The sequence below is a fragment of the Pimephales promelas genome, chromosome 17 (genome assembly GCF_988280905.1).
Source record: "Pimephales promelas chromosome 17, fPimPro1.hap1.1, whole genome shotgun sequence".
NCBI lineage: Eukaryota > Metazoa > Chordata > Actinopteri > Cypriniformes > Leuciscidae > Pimephales > Pimephales promelas.
Window position 1 is genome coordinate 14693994 of NC_142785.1, and position 16291 is coordinate 14710284.

General features: G+C 37.7%; 1 protein-coding gene and 1 long non-coding RNA gene across 3 annotated transcripts; one reads left to right on the plus strand and one right to left on the minus strand.

The window, feature by feature from the left end:
- Positions 1–482: 482 nt before the first annotated feature.
- Positions 483–12984, plus strand: LOC120488799 (large ribosomal subunit protein eL19). The gene is made up of 6 exons (XM_039685452.2): positions 483–640; positions 2767–2873; positions 4536–4658; positions 4774–4894; positions 12544–12654; positions 12804–12984. Exons 1-6 carry the CDS (start codon positions 636–638, stop codon positions 12925–12927), a joined length of 591 nt encoding a protein of 196 aa, XP_039541386.1. The 5' UTR covers positions 483–635; the 3' UTR covers positions 12928–12984.
- Positions 8493–11036, minus strand: LOC148971496 (uncharacterized). Of its 2 annotated transcripts, XR_016147042.1 has the most exons (5): positions 10173–10943; positions 9750–9868; positions 9487–9642; positions 9040–9139; positions 8493–8856 (listed from the first exon to the last, which is right to left on the minus strand). It is a non-coding gene; the product is annotated as an uncharacterized LOC148971496 (long non-coding RNA). The 2 variants fall into 2 exon arrangements; XR_016147043.1 differs by lacking the exons at positions 8493–8856; positions 10173–10943 and adding an exon at positions 10989–11036 and having other exon boundaries at positions 9022–9139.
- Positions 12985–16291: the final 3307 nt, after the last annotated feature.

Here is a 16291-nt window from a genome sequence, read left to right on the forward strand (position 1 = left end):
CATCCATCCCAACTCTGCATTCTCTCCCCATACCAACCAGCACACATGCAGCACACTCAAATGTTTCCTTGTTTGAAAAAGAATGTAGTTTAATGCAGTGTGACCAATTTTTAACATTGGAATATATATATATATATATATATATATATATATATATATATATATATATCTTTTTCTATCCTTTCTATTAACAAATAAAAACGTCACGCGACAGATCTGTCCGTTAAAGATGAAGAGGAATCTCAGCTTGTCTACTCTTTTGCTACACACTCAAAAGTATACTTTTTCTTCAAAAATAAGTGCATACTTATGACGCAGTGCACAAACATGTGACGCTAAACGAGCTCACGTCACGACGTCCGCTGTACTTTTTTAGGACGTACCATTTTCATTGAAAGGGGGGTCTGTTATTCCCATTCACGTCTACCTTATTGAAAAACAGTTTAGGCTTGTACAATAATATCCATATTAAATGTGAATGTAAGGATCGTGAAACATAATTTATTATTCCTTTGCAGAGCAATGTATCTTTAATGAGGTATGAACCCTGATGATTTGGGTGAAATACCCTTCCTTTATAATGGTATACTATAGCGCTCTCTGCTGTCGTTCTTTTCTCTCAGCGATCCACCGCAATGAGGTAAGATTTCAAGGCCCAGTTGTGCAGACATAACTAAAGCCCCTGAAATTATGATGTTATTCGCTGATGTTTTGACAAAAATGTTGAAGTGAAGGCATTGTTTTATGGATATCATCCCAAGTCCATGGGTTCTGCCTTTGTAATGGGTTTTAAAAAGCTTTAGGCTGCTGCTCGTTTAGTCAAGTTAGTGTTCCACGTTGTCTCGTGCTCGGACCAAATAATCAGACTAAACTCTCATTTATCAACACAGCTGGACTTTTTAAGTTAATAAATACGTTTCTAAAGAAATGTTTTGACTGCCTAAAATAGAACTTGTTCCCGCTGTTTAAGCTAACGTTAACGTTATATGGTGCAAAAAACGAACGTTAACTTACCTCTAACACCCAGTTAATACTGTGGCATGTTGTGTGTATATATAGTAAGTTAGTAATTTTACATGGTGAAGTAACGTGTCATAACTGGCACTGTTTTAATAAACAATCGCTCGTAATCAACTGATGTTCGCATGCCAATTATTTAACGTTACTTAAAACCCAACTTTTTACGTTAAGTTACCAGAATGTTCGTAAATACCACAAAAAATGTATTTTGAGGCTCGATTTTTGGTTGGCTAGAAACGTTTGGGAAATACGGAAATTGAATGTTCTTTTTAGGTTTGCAACTTTGTCCTAATGTTCCCAGAATTTTTGCTAATAATTTAACATGCTAGCAGCTATGTCTGTAACGTTAATCATCCAGCACTTCGGCAACCATACATAAACTTAATAGTCTGTGCTTCCAAAGTTAACATGGCTGTGTATGTAAATTTTTTCTTTAGTCATTTTGCTTCCACATAGCTTGAAATGTAATATATATAATCTGTGTTTTACTATAGACATACATTATAGCATAGACACACATATAATACAATAAACATTACCTTGTTTTAATAGTGTTTCATATATGGATATAACTACAATGTAATATTGAGCACAATCTATGCACAGTTACACTACTTCCTGAACTTAAGCCAGCCCCTTTTTTCCTGTCTGTCATTATTGGACAAACTTGATTAATTCCAGTGTGTCTGATTATTGTTGCCGTGACTACTGAGGTCGGACACACTTGAATTAATCAATTTGTCCAATAATGGCAGACAGGGGACAAGGAGCTGGCTGAAGTTCAGGATGTAGTGCAGCTGTGCATAAAGCCAAATGGGCTAGCATGCGCTGAACAACTCTGAAGTAAACCTACCGGATTCTGATTGGCTGTAGCTTAGAATGTTTTTTTTTTTCTTTAGTATTATCATTATAGTTATCATACTTGGTGACACCAAGTATTTATCCTTACAAAAACTTCTGACAAATGGGCAAAACCTACTGGTATGAAGGATATTAGCAAAGTTTAAAGTTTTAAAAATTAGAATTGATTAGTATTTGTGGTTGCACTGTAAAATAGTCTTTTTAATATATGTCACCAAATGATTCTTGTTATAAGTAGCCTATGCCTAATAAGAATTTTTTGATACGTAAATAATTACACCAAATTACATTTTATTGGGTCTTCTGTAAATCATAGTAAAAAATGATTCAAACATGTTTATATATATAGATATATTACACGTGTGCGTGCTTGTTCAGGAAGTAAAGTAAATTGCGCATTCTAACTCTTGATATTGATTTATCAAGGAAATTATTTATTATACAAATGTATTTATAGTTATCGTTTTATTGACCATTCATAATGATCCACCCCCTTTAGTTACTGTTGCTATGTCCAACAAGTCACGCTGCTCTCACACCACACCATGTTTTCACTTAGTGAAAAATACGTTGTGAAGCAAAGAGGACACTGACAACATGCTGATAGGCAGGACAGAACAAGTTACTTTTGATATGAAACAACTTTCTCAACTTTCAAATGTGTTCTCTTTTTGTTTTAGAGAAATTTAAACAATAAATACCATTTTGTGGCTCTTTAATGTGCCGTAAAACAAAATTCCATACATCTGCTTAAAATTAATTGATTCTTAATAATTTATGCTTTCTTTCCTTTTTAATACTTAATTGTCACACTTTCTGTGTTTATTTACCTCTCTAAATAAAAGAACATGAGATGAGTTTTAATTTTAATATTTGATCTTTCAGCATGCTCAGACTGCAGAAGCGCTTGGCATCCAGTGTCTTGCGCTGTGGCAAGAAGAAGGTCTGGCTGGACCCCAATGAAACCAATGAGATTGCAAATGCCAATTCCCGTAAGGTTTTTATTTATATATTTCTTATGTCAGGTCACAAAAGCATCAAGAAACATTTACCATTGCTTATATTAAGTCAATACAATAAATTGTCACAAGCCCTCATGCTTAAGACTAGCTTAGAAATTTAGACTCCCCTTAGCCAGTGTAGTCTAGCAACTCTCAGTTGACTTTTGAGCTGGAAAAACCAAACTAGTCAGGCCAATCGCGTCATCTATACAGACGGCAGACATGAACAAAGAACGACACAAGTCAATTTTAAAAAAGGAAAAGATCGGCTTGTCGACCGCAATCGACGGGTTAGTGATTCTTGTAACATACTGTTTTACGGTCAATGATAAGAATATTAATCAGCTGTCTCACGAAAGTAATAAGCACATTTATCCCCACATAGCAAAGCCATAACACAGCGAAGGAGAAAAACTAAGTTACATGAAACAATCCAACTACATATTTTGCACCACTGACCAGGAAAAAGTCACTACTCAAGGTGTGTATGGTTAGCTTCTAGGTTTCTGCGGCTTCTCTTGCAAGGGAACGCACTCTGTAGCGATGTTTGTTCGCGTTCGGCTACGGTAGAAACATGACGTCACAATATGTCGACCTTCATAGAAGGGGGTGCCCATGGTTATGTAGATATAAATGTCTCATTCTATTACGGTTTATTTAGTTAGTTCTTTATACACCACTGAAAACATAGTTATGAATGTCATATTGCATTTCTGTTAATAGATACTCAAAGTCTTTACACATTGCAGCTTTAATGTTGCGGTAAAGAGCAGGGCATGAGCTGTGGAAATTGAGTGAGGCCGGTGGCTCGAGTGTTAATGAATGTCACTGTGCGCTGCACCAGTCTGGAGTCCCAGGAGCTCTAATGTTGGTTGGCATGGCTACGGTGCCAGGGCTGAATTTTTGTCCCAGTCTGCCCCTGACAGTTGCTGTTTTAGCCAGAGCAAGTGGATTTTGCAGTGGAGTTAAAAGTCGAAGGTGAAGTAAGCTAATAAATGTCAAATTTCCATAATTGTGATTGTGATTTATTTCCGTTTATAGTTGTCTTTAGCCATTTTGGTCTTAAATTTGAGTCAGTTTTGGACTTCCCATTTTTATGTTTGAATTTACAATGTGAAAAACAAGGTTGTGTTCCACATTTTGGTGTTCAGCAATTTTAACATTGTATCATCATCATGTCAGTGTAGATGTAGATGGAGCAAAATAAAACCATTAAATGACACTCTTGTCCCAAAAAGTTGTAGGGTTCCCCCACCTGCCAATCCCACTATTACCACTGGTTATACAAGTCTTTAGAGGGGTTCTTTCCTTTTAGACTAGATGGTTAAAAGAAGTTCCTCTACATGTGACCTGTATCCGGGTCAAATTTTGTGGTAATAGAATAAAGTAATCAAAAGTTACAGCAATTCGAGCCAAGGATAGGTCTTACAGTGAGGACTATGCTATTTATTTAATTGTTCATTATTACTATGTTTTTGACAGCAGAGTGCAGTTAGGAAATTGACAGAAGGGTTAATTCAGCAAACGGAGTACATTAAATGTGAGGTGTTTAGCATTCCAAACAAGCCTGGTGATGACAGCTGATCGCTTGCTCATTACTTTAGCTGAGGAATCAGTGTGCTTTATTTAACCATATTGATTCTTGTTTGTTAGGCCAGCAAATTCGTAAGTTGGTAAAGGATGGTCTGATCATAAAGAAGCCTGTAACTGTTCACTCTCGTGCCCGATGCCGCAAGAACACGCTGGCACGTCGTAAGGGCCGACACATGGGTATCGGTAAGTTAAATATTAATGTTTCTATGTATTTTTTTTTCTTTGGTTTTTAATTTAAACCGGTGACATGTCATTTTAATTTTCAGTGGTTGATTGGCTTGTTTCAATCTTATCTCAGGTAAGAGGAAGGGTACAGCTAATGCCCGAATGCCAGAGAAGCTTTGCTGGATGCGTCGCATGAGAATTCTACGTCGTCTCTTGCGTCGTTACAGGGAAGCCAAGAAGATTGACAGGCACATGTAAGTCATATATTTGCTGTCTTTATGCTTTAAGATCCTTGCACACGTGTCCGAAATTTTCATATGCGTTTTCTCGTATTCGTCATTCGATGGCTCTGAATTGTCAGAACATCTCTCAAAAGGCTACGGATGTGAAAAACGCAGAAAATCAACCCCGATCCAATTTTTTTTTTTATGACGCACGAAAGTTTCGGAGGCAGTGATTGATAAAATGTGAGGTTGTATTAATTCAACGTTTGAATTTTGGATGAGAATTTTGGATTCGGTGTGCAAGGGACTCTTAATTAGGGATGCACAGATATCAGTATCGGGCCCGATCCTGCATTTGTGTACTCGTTAAACTGCTTCCGATTTCCACTGTATAGTGCTTGACAACAGACAACAGCAAGCAGAGAGCAGAGTAGGGGTGCTCTGATCAGGATTTTTGGGGCCGATCACCGATTACTGGAAGCTGTATCACCCGATACCGATCACTGATTACAGGGTCCATTTGAAGCCTTCTATTTATCATGTAGCATTATTATTAAACTATATTTAACAACAATGTACATTAAGTATTACATTTAAGAGAAGACAATGTATCATGAATTTACACCTGTGTATTTATTTGCAAGCAACATGTCCAGCATATTAACTTATAGCAGCTTGTGCTTGGTTATTGTGAATAGCTAAGGGCTTGACATAACTTTCCTGTAGAATATAAAATAAAATAAGTAAAAGACAGAACATCTGAGTCTTTAAATTTAGCTTTAGACCACGTTAAACTAAAATCTGCAACAAAAAGGCTATAGCCAAAATAATGTTCTGAGTCTGACAGCCATCAGTTTTTCTTATACACTTAAAGTACTAGAGGTTGTTGAGTGCACAGCAACAAAAATACAAATAACTACCATAACTTCCATATCTGTATTGGGCATGGGCGGTATCCAAATTTTCATACCGTCAAACCTCCTCCCTATTTTACCGCGGTTACCGCGTGACTAATTAAAAATTACGAGATAAGGCTCAGACGGCATCACACATGATGACACGTTCAACCAGAGAGTGTCGGTTCCAATAATGCATCTAAAAGCTGTCAATCAACTATTAGAAAACAGGAGATGCATTGTCTCACACCAGAGAATGTGAGCAGAGTGGTGATACTTCCTCTAGAGAGGGCAGCGCATTTCTGAAGATCACGCGCCACGAGCTCTCGACGCGAGCCGAGTAGAGCCGAGATAAAAAAAATTATTAATAAACTAGTGTTTTCTATGTCAGTTGCTGCAAAGATAAAGATTGCATTGACGATGCAAACTGGCATCTTCATGGTATGAAAACACGAATAAAGAGTAGCCTAATGCACACTTCATATGAATAAGCCTATAGCTCAGAGAGCAGCCCATTTCTTTTAGCTTGTAATGTTTTGTTTAAAAGTAGACATTTCAAGCTTACATATATATACACTTCTCAGATCATTAAGACATGTATCTTATATGCCGAGTTTCAGTTCATGTATGAATCGCGCTCCAGTCACGCGTCGGCGCGTGTCCTGATTAGGCTACTATCTTTGCTTTTTATTTATTAGCCTAATCCAGGCAATTCGTTGATGAAAAAAATAATTAAATGAAGATGCAATTTATTCAAAACGAAATTAGTTTTAAAGAAAGGCTTTGTACAAAACAAAACGTAATAACTGGTCATAATCATGTCTGACTGACCCAACGTGTTTTCTATGTCAATTGCTGCAAAGATAAAGATTGCATGCAAACTCGCATCTTTGCGGTAGTGAACGCGAATAAAGAGTAATGCACACTACATATGAATTAGCCTAAACATAAGCAGAGAGCAGCTAATTTCTTTTCGATTGTTAAAGAAGACATTTCAAGCTTACTACACTTCTCAGATCTTGTTTCTTATATGCGAGGTTCAGTTCATGTATGAGTCGCGCTCCAGTCACGCGCCGGCGCGTGTCCTGATCACTATATTTGCTTATTATTAATTAATCCAGGAAATTCGTTGATGAAAAAAAATTTAAAATGAAGATGCAATTTATTCAAAACGAAATTCGTTTTAAAGAAAGGATTTCTACAAAACAAAACGTAATAAGTGGTCATAATCATGTCTGACTGACCCATTCCAAATGTTTTCCGATATTGCGCATTTTATGATCTTATCTTAGTCATCTCATGAAGTTCCCTTTTCATAAAATCAACATACATAGAAAAACATCATATTATTAAAAAAATATGAAAGGAATACGTTTTTTTTTCAACCCTAGCTTATATTTAAGCGTCACACGGTCCGCCCCGCTGTAGACTACATGCATGTGGCGTGCATGTGGTGGTGGGGCACAATTTTCAAATAATAATCGAATAATACCAGGCAATCTTTAAATATTATTTTTGCTTGAAATGCCCATCCCTGCCAAACTGCAGAAGTCGCGTTCTTCTTCGAGACCAAGTCGGTGCACAACTTGCAATCTTTGCCCTCTCTCCCCCACTCTCTCGTCACCACACTGTCACGTCATGAGAACCAGATATAAGCATTTTAGCCATTAAATAAATTGTATTTAAAACATTGCACTTATATAGGAGACAAGGATTCCTTGTCTCCTATTTAAGTGCATTGTTTTTTTTGTTTTTTTTGACGGTATGACGATATTGAAAATGATACCGTTGCTATTTTTAGATCCCGCGGTATACGATATTACCGTAATACCGCCCAAGCCTAATCTGTATCTATAACTTTTTTCTGGGATGCTTGGTTGGATTTTGTGGTCATTTAGAGAGGAAGAGAGATAGAGAAAGGGAGAGTAGAGATAATTGGATTAATTTCTCTCCCAAAGCGATATTTTGGTTAAAAAAAAAAAAATTATGTTTGCAAGAACCGTTGCTGAATTATTTTAATTTAAACCGATTAAGAAAGCCACCACTGCTGGTCACATGGTTAGATTGATTTGTTTAGAGCTAGAGAAGTCGTGTCCTACCCCTTTAAGGATCGATATTGTTTGTCCCCCACCATTTTTTGTAACATTGAGGCACGGATGTACCTTATACAAATAAAACATCTCCAGTTTACTAGCAGAGGATTCAAAATCAAATCGAAATCTAGCGCTAAAATGTTTGTTTGTTTTTGAACTCAAGCGGAGCGCTCGTTGCCGCGGCGATCAGTGGATACGGTGTTGTCTGTAGCTCACGCAGTCTTCACTCAGACGCGCGCTTCAATCAATCGCCGTTGCGGACGGACTCTATTCTATCCGGTGATTTTACGGGTTGATCAAAGAGGCTGCACAGTTTGACAAGCAGACAGTGGCGTGGTACACACATTGCAGATGGATTGCTACATTGTAAAAACTAATCTATAGAATTTACCCAAAAAATGTGAGGTAACAATTTGCATCGACTTTGGTGGGGTAAATTTAATCCATATTAGTGAGTATAAACTATCTGAAGTAAAAAGCTATTAAATACTTGCATAAATTGGGTAACAATTACCTCCATTTATCAACAGCTACTTACTCATTAAAATTAGGTAAAAATTATCTATTCAAATCAAAGCTAATTACTTATTCAGAGAAGGTAAAATGTACCCCCCACAATAAAGACATTCACATGGTTCATCAGATCAATGTTTTTAATCCAAAAATTCATATGAAACACTCAAAATACAGTGCAGCACAATAACTTTACACAACATTTCAAGTAATGAACATGTTAACTCACTGGACTATCAAATGTTGTTTCAATAATGTTGGATAATAAAACATTGCTGTTTTAGGAGGAGGAGAGAGTAGAAAATGAAACTAGAAGCGAGGAGATCAGAGCAGTACTGGAAGAAGTCCAATCACATTTTGTTGTATCTAAACTCTGTGATTCCATTACTTGGTTTCCCTCGATCACAATAGACAAATCTGGATCCTCCTCAGCCATGACATTGTGCTTCACAATCACCTTCATGTTTTTGTCTGTGTAGTCTTCACATTCCTACATGTAAAAAACAAACAAAAAGCATGCACATTTTTATTTAATGTAAGATGCTGTTTCAATATATTTCAGTTTATCTAAAAGGAGAGCAGAGGGGGAGTGGAAGGCAAAAGGAGAAGGTGGATACAAGAAGAGAGGAGGATCCTTTGAGTTAATCAAAAATCTGTTATGAATATGACATACCTGGTAGTAATGGAAAAGATCTTCTTGATTTTCACCAAGGTAGTCTTGTCTTTAATGAGGCAGCAGACAACAGCATCTCATGTTTCTCAATGTTCTGTGTCTGTAGGGAGATACAATTTAGTGATGTTAGAATGTTAGCGAAGTGGGGAGTGATTTACATATAGTAAGACCGAATTACGGCCCTGCAACAGACTGGCGACCTATCCAGAATGAACACTGCCCCTTCACCTGATAAATGCTGGGTTGGCTCAAAAATCTTGTGACCCGAACGGACAAAGCAGTAAAGAAAATAGATGGATAAGACCGAATTCACACATTGATGTTAAAAGGTTTAAGTTGGTAAGGAGCTCAACTTTGCGCACAACAAATCAATTGTTTACAAATTACTTTAGTTTTAATTCACTCATATCAATAATTACATATTTGTGAAAAAATAAAATTACATACGTCATTTAAAGTGTCCAGCAGAGGACACATCTTGCAACCAGCTACTTCTCCTTTGGCGCGCATTAGCCGCAAAAGACCTCGTGAGTACTCATCAAGCTTTCGTGTGAATGTCTCCTCCAAGGAATATGTTGTGATGCGTCTAAACTCCTCCTTGATCTAGGAAGTTAAATGACCAAAATTTACATTTTAAATTAAAGACCAGCTCTCATAGTATTCACATGAATGTATACTAGTGGTAAGTAAAAATTACAAGAAATTCTCACCTGAGCTTCAGTGAATAATGCTGGCCACTTTAGAATAAACACACCCACAGAGGGGCTGAGGCTGACCACTTCAATTTCTTTGATCCGTTTTCACTTCTGTTGACACTGTAGGCTATCAACTGTAAATTAAAAAAAGAAACATTTCAGTAAACATCCTATTTAAAAAAAAAACAAATATAACAGCTATAGATGGCAGGTGCATTCTGAGGGTTAGGTAGCATGTTAGCTTAGCACACATCAATACACTACAATTTATGAGATTATAAAACCATGTTTTTGCTCCAAAATTACTTTATAATGCATGTCGATGCTTTAAATAACCTTCTGTGATCTGACTTGGCTTCGGATAAAAAAACGGACATAAAATATTGTATTTTATAGTATTCTGGACTATCAAGATTATATCGATTAACAGTAACTTACATTATAAATGTAATATATTATGAAGTTATCTGCATGGCTTGAAGAACACAAATAATGCGTCATATATCGTTGCAATCATGTTATCTGCAAGTATTCAGCGATCTTTGGAAACTTTGTTGTGGTTTCAGGTGTCACAGGTCATGTGGCTCTTCTTCGTGATATATTATGTAGTAGCGTTATAAATTATGTGCATACGACGCCCGCCGGCTGCCAGTGTGTATTGAAAACACACTACATCCGAGGAGTATCCAGCGCTATGATTACATCGGCCCATTTTGGTGTATTCAATAAATATAATTCCTCTAACGTTATACAGAAATCTGACAGAAACCTATGATAATCAATAAATATTTCTCAGAATCTGCATATTTTTGAGCTGAAAGCACTTGTTTGGTCGAGCTCTGTCATGACGACGACAGAGGTATTTATGAATGGGAGCGGATGAATGACGCACATAATTCATATTAAAAACACCATCGACTGTTTTTTATTGCATACTCCTGAAATTAATTAATATGGTCACTATAAGTTTCTCAGAAACAGTGGTCAAATACTGAAACCTGAGTCTTATATATGTTTAATAATGTATCATTTGTCAAGGTAATCACATTAAATCTGATAGTAACTTTGAAATCTGTGCCCAACGGCCGACCGTCGGCTTGATGTGTTCCGCCATGGTGACGCCATCGACAGATTCAAACTTTAATTTCAAGTAATGACATGTTAAACAAACGAAAGCCCAATAAAAGCGAAGTGTAATGTCTCATAATTAAATATATATATATATATATATGCACTCCTATGTTAATAGCTTACCTTCACTTCTGCTGTTCGATGGCAGCCAGAGAGAGGATCCAGCGTCGCCCACGCCCCACACTCACTCAAAAAGAAACCGCGGGCCTACGCATGCGCAATTTAAAGCAAAAAACTCACGTTTTGGGGGTATATTTTACTCCATTTTTCTATGTGATGATTCTTACTGTTGATGAATGGGTAGCATATGTAGAATTTACCCATTACTTTAGCATTCGTTGGCTGCCTGCAATAATCATGTACATTTTATATGGTTTCCACAGATTATATTTACCACTCGACAAAATCACTTTTTTCAGTGTAGTGAATTGCTTTTTCACATACCTTGTAGAATTGTCTGCTGAAGCCATTTTTACCAGGGCATAAAAAATTGTCTCGTGAATTTTGCGTCATCTGATCGGCTTTTCTGGATCGGCCTTTATAGAGACCGCCGATCACACATCCCAAAGCAATTATCGGGTTTGCGTTATGCATCCAGATGTGCTGGGAATGTAGCGAGTGCGCGGCGTCAGAGGTGAGGTGTGAGCGCGCTGGGGCGGGCATGCAACTTTGCAGCCTGACTCATATGTGTATTCAATGTGCGGTGGCTCGCTGACAGCAACGGCTGGCTGTTTTGAATGAGACGACCCTGTTACTGTGAACGGGGAGCGCTTGATGAACATTCTGTGACGCGCGCAGTGCCGGGGACAGTGTGTCTGTTCAAGTGTCTTTTAAGAGTGTGCACTCGTGAACGGGAGACGCGTGTAACCTGATTTATACGAGGTTGAACTGGCCGTGTAGTATTCGACTATAACGTTCATAGTCGAATCAGACCTCATCGAATCCTCGACTATTCGAAGTCAGCCCTACTATTCGTGTCAATTAAAAGAAAGTCTCATCTGCTAAATCTTACTTGACTTGCTTCTGCTAAGTTAATTTGCACCTGGATGCGCTGGCTGCTTAATTCATCCTTCATTTATTTTTAATCCCAGTAGGTTACTTTATGGTCTGTTTGGGGGAAGTAGTTAGCTCTCCTAGTCCTAAATCTTGTGAGCGTCCCCTTATTCTGTTGCTGTCCCCGGACTTTCTGCTAAATTCATGGTGCTCATGAATGGTCAGGAGACTCATCTGAACTTAAACATGTTGCCAACTAATTCATATTTATTCATTAAGATTTCTAAGCATTTTAATTGTCTAATTCCATCTTGTCTTATTCCCAAGAGGTTGCCAGGTATGTTTTGTTTGGGGAGAATAGTTTAAATTAAAATGTTCACTTCCTGCCTGGTATATCCCACCCACTAACAGGTGGCGTGATGGAGAGATGATCTCTGTTATTCACTTCACCCGTCAGTGGTCATAATGTTATGCCTGATCGGTGTATTTGATAAATATTAAATCAACAAAAATTCATATTCTTTTGGTTTCTCTACCTTATATATGTTAAAATTATAAATGCAGTGAAAATACAGTCATCGGCAAGTACCAAAAATGAAAGTATTGGTATCGGGCCTTGTTCTGAAATTTTGATGCTTCAAATATCAGCTGACATCAGCCTTTCTGTTATCTTTTTCTTGTTCAGGTACCACAGCTTGTACCTCAGAGCTAAGGGAAATGTGTTCAAGAACAAGCGTATCCTCATGGAGCATATCCACAAACTGAAGGCTGATAAGGCTCGCAAGAAGCTGCTGTCGTAAGTAAAACTGCTCTGGCAGTAATTTAACCTTTTTTTTTTCTCACTGCTCTAGAATAAGGTGAATAGTATTTGAATAAATTAATAAATGAAATAATGAAATGTAAGTCAGTAATGTGAGGATGGGCTGTATTTTTGCTCCTTTATAGTGACCAGGCTGAGGCTCGTCGCACTAGGACAAGAGAGGCCCGTAAGCGCCGTGAAGAGCGCCTGCAGGCCAAGAAAGAGGAGATCATTAAGACTCTGTCTAAAGAGGAGGAGACTAAAAAATGAACATTCATCTTCTGTCAAACCCTGTTTCAGTTGTAATAAACGGCTACAAAACTGAAACCTGACTTGTCCTTTTTATGAATCCAAGCAGTGACGGTTCACACAAAATTGTGTATCATTATGCACATTTTTTGTGGATAAAAAGGCGTAATACCCTTATTTAGAAATGATTAAACATTTAAAATGGCTGACCATTTTAAAATTGCAGAGAGATGAGGCAGTGTGTCAAACATTTTGAGACTCAGCCACAGGGTGGAGCTATAATAAACATAATCAACCATCTGGCCTACACCAGCGCAATTGCCAGGAATTCTAGTTTTGGCCATGCTAAACCTCTCACCACTACAGTGCCTCTCATAACCACAGTGTGTTACCAAAAAGTCAACAAGTAAATCAATCAGGTAAAGACTGGAAGAGCTGGAAGCATGAGATGAAGTGATGTTGAAAACTAGCAGAGTGTAGTTTATTACAGTACTGAATATTTAAAGTGGATCTAAAACATTAATTGAAGTTGTCTTTGAAGATCATTCAAAATTTGTGTATAACTATATAGAAACGATCCACTTCAAATGTTGACTACTGTATTATTTTAAGTATAAATTACTGCTTCAATGTCCTAAAATGTTAAAAATCTTGAGATGGAGACTTTCTTGTAGAGGTGACGGCACAAGAAAATAATTATGAGAAATTAGAAAAACAAAAATTCAAAAGTAATCATAAAAGACTAAGAGATAAAGATATATTGTACATCCTATCCAATGTGTTTGTTCCTTTAAAGCAAGAGGCTGCAAAGGTCAGTGTCTAGCTAGAATCAACATCACCATAACCTTAACCCTATCCCCTAATCAAATTATGTTTAGCTCCACCCTTTAGATTTACAGAGGTGGAGCTGGACTAGGTCAACACTGAAGACTTTCACACTGAAGTTAGCATCATTTGCTTGAAGCTGCACCACACATAGGTTGCTATTAGAAATTCTTAGGTCTTTTATTTGAAACCGTACTATCCTTAGTTATGACAAGAGAAATGCATTTTTCCTGTACCATTAAAACATCCTGCAATTTTCAGAGCTTAAAACATTCTAAAAGTACAAATAAAAGCATTAAAAAAGGTGATTCGGGATTAGCAAATGACTAAAATATCTTTTTTTCAGTGTGACAGTGTAAAACTACATTTCTTGTCTTTTACCACCCATTTCTATTTATACCAATGGCGAAATAAACTCAGAATTGCAAAATATGTGGCAGGGCACAGTGTGACTGTATTGTAATAGGTAGCACTTTGATGTTAAGTCACAAATGCCGTTTCCAAGGTAACTCAGATAAATTCATATAAGCAGTGTAGTATTTTCTGGTATTCTGGCCACAGCCGATGGTGTAATATGAGTGTAATAAAATGCCCACAGCCCAGTGTTAATTTCTACACACAAACACAGCCCGCCTCAGTGCAGGGCTCGCTCAAATAAAATTGACTCACGTCAAATATAACGTTACATTAAATGTAGTGAACGTGCCCACGACTCAGTGGTACCCACAAACACTAACGTTAAATACCACATGTCCCACGGTTTCTGTAAAAATAAACCAACACACATACAGTCAGCTCAGACCGATGGTGTTTAGAGTGCTGTGAATGTGCCCACTGTCCCATGCCCACATTCACTCACAGACATGATGATAAGCCCCACGGGGCTCACCCCGCTCGCTCTCTCTGCTATAAGGGAATCAAGGCTGCCCGGCCCGCCTCAAACACTGCAAACACACACAATCTAAAGACACATGAGGCTGACCAGTTGACTGTTGACTTTATTTTGCGACAGTACTGTGGAGCTTGTGGCCTCTTGGGACGCTAGAGGTGAAAGTTACAGGTCGAGCGCCCCTAGAGGCCAAAAATTCCACAGTGTGGCTTTAAAATAGCATCTGAATAGGCGCAAAGCGCCACTGACTTTAGTTTTTTGCTGGTCAGTGGACTTGTCAATTTCTGGAACTGCTAAATAGCACCAGGGATTGTTTGAGCCGGAACATGCCTCTTTTTTTGCGCTGAAGCGCCCAGGGAGCCAAGTTTATTCCCTAGTTTGCTGCCGTCCGTCTGTGGAGGGAAAAGATCGCACACATACTAGGACACCGAGGGCCTGCCAAACACACCGGTGGCATCTTGTCAAATCACTGCTGGGTTAAGGGGTAGAATGTAAAGTTAGTATAAAACTCTGGAACAAAGTGTTAGACTTTAAATTTGTAGTATTATATGAAAAACAGATGTTTAAAATAAAATATAAACCTTAAACTTTCTACTCAAGGTTTGATTCTAATCATCTACTCAAACTATGAAACTACTCAACTACTGAAACTATTCAACTCAAACTACTCAAACTTTCAAATTGTTCAGGTTTGATTCTAATCATAGTGTAACATTATTACATTATTATAGCTCTGCGGCTCCATTTGCAGCCATCTAATGGTTAAAGTGATACTTTTTTTACTTTTAAAACGGAATTTTCCGAAAGATGGGCAAAATCTTACACTAAATCATGTCAAATTATCCATGTTATCCACATAAATGAAAGTTGGAAATGTGGCTCTTTTATAAAGTGAATTTTTCATGAAAAGCTGTGTATTTTTTTTAAATTTATTTATGTAAATTTAAAAATAATATAATAAATCATCCAAATATGGAGTAAAATCATTCATATAATGAGCACAATTTTTTGTTTAATTTTTTTTAACACATTAACATAAAAAATATCATTCCAATTAATTTTTTATTTGTAAATTTAGAAAGTGTTGACAAATGCAATTTCTAATGCAATTTGGACAAAGAGAACGTTTTTATTATTACAGCTTTACATTTTGGAGGCAAAAAGACCCAGTGTCACAGTCCTCGTCTGCACCAGTCTGTCTTCGTCATCTGCACTACACTTCCCAGGATCCTCTTGTCTCCAAACCTGAACTCACTCCCTCAATCAGCCACCTGTTCATCGTCCTGTTCATCTGTGTCACCTGTGTTCACCTCGTTATGTTTGATTCATGTCTGTATTTAGTTGGCCTCTGTTCAGTCTGTCCTTGTCGGTCGATGTTAATGCTACCTGAGTCTGTGCCTGTTTGGATTTAGAGTAAACCTTTGTATTGGAGCTTTTGGACTCTGCCTGTTCTTCTGCCTGCACCACACCGTGACAGATCGACCGACCAAGACAACATGAACCCTGCTACATTTCAGGGGAATCTCCAGCCAAATGGGCTATATGCACGCATAAGTTCCGCATTTGACGTAAGGATGCTCGTCCATTTCCGGTTGTGTAGATTAAAGCGGAGAAAAACCGGAGAAAACGGGATTATGGCAGAGTCTTCAATATTTACTGTCCTCCCGTCTT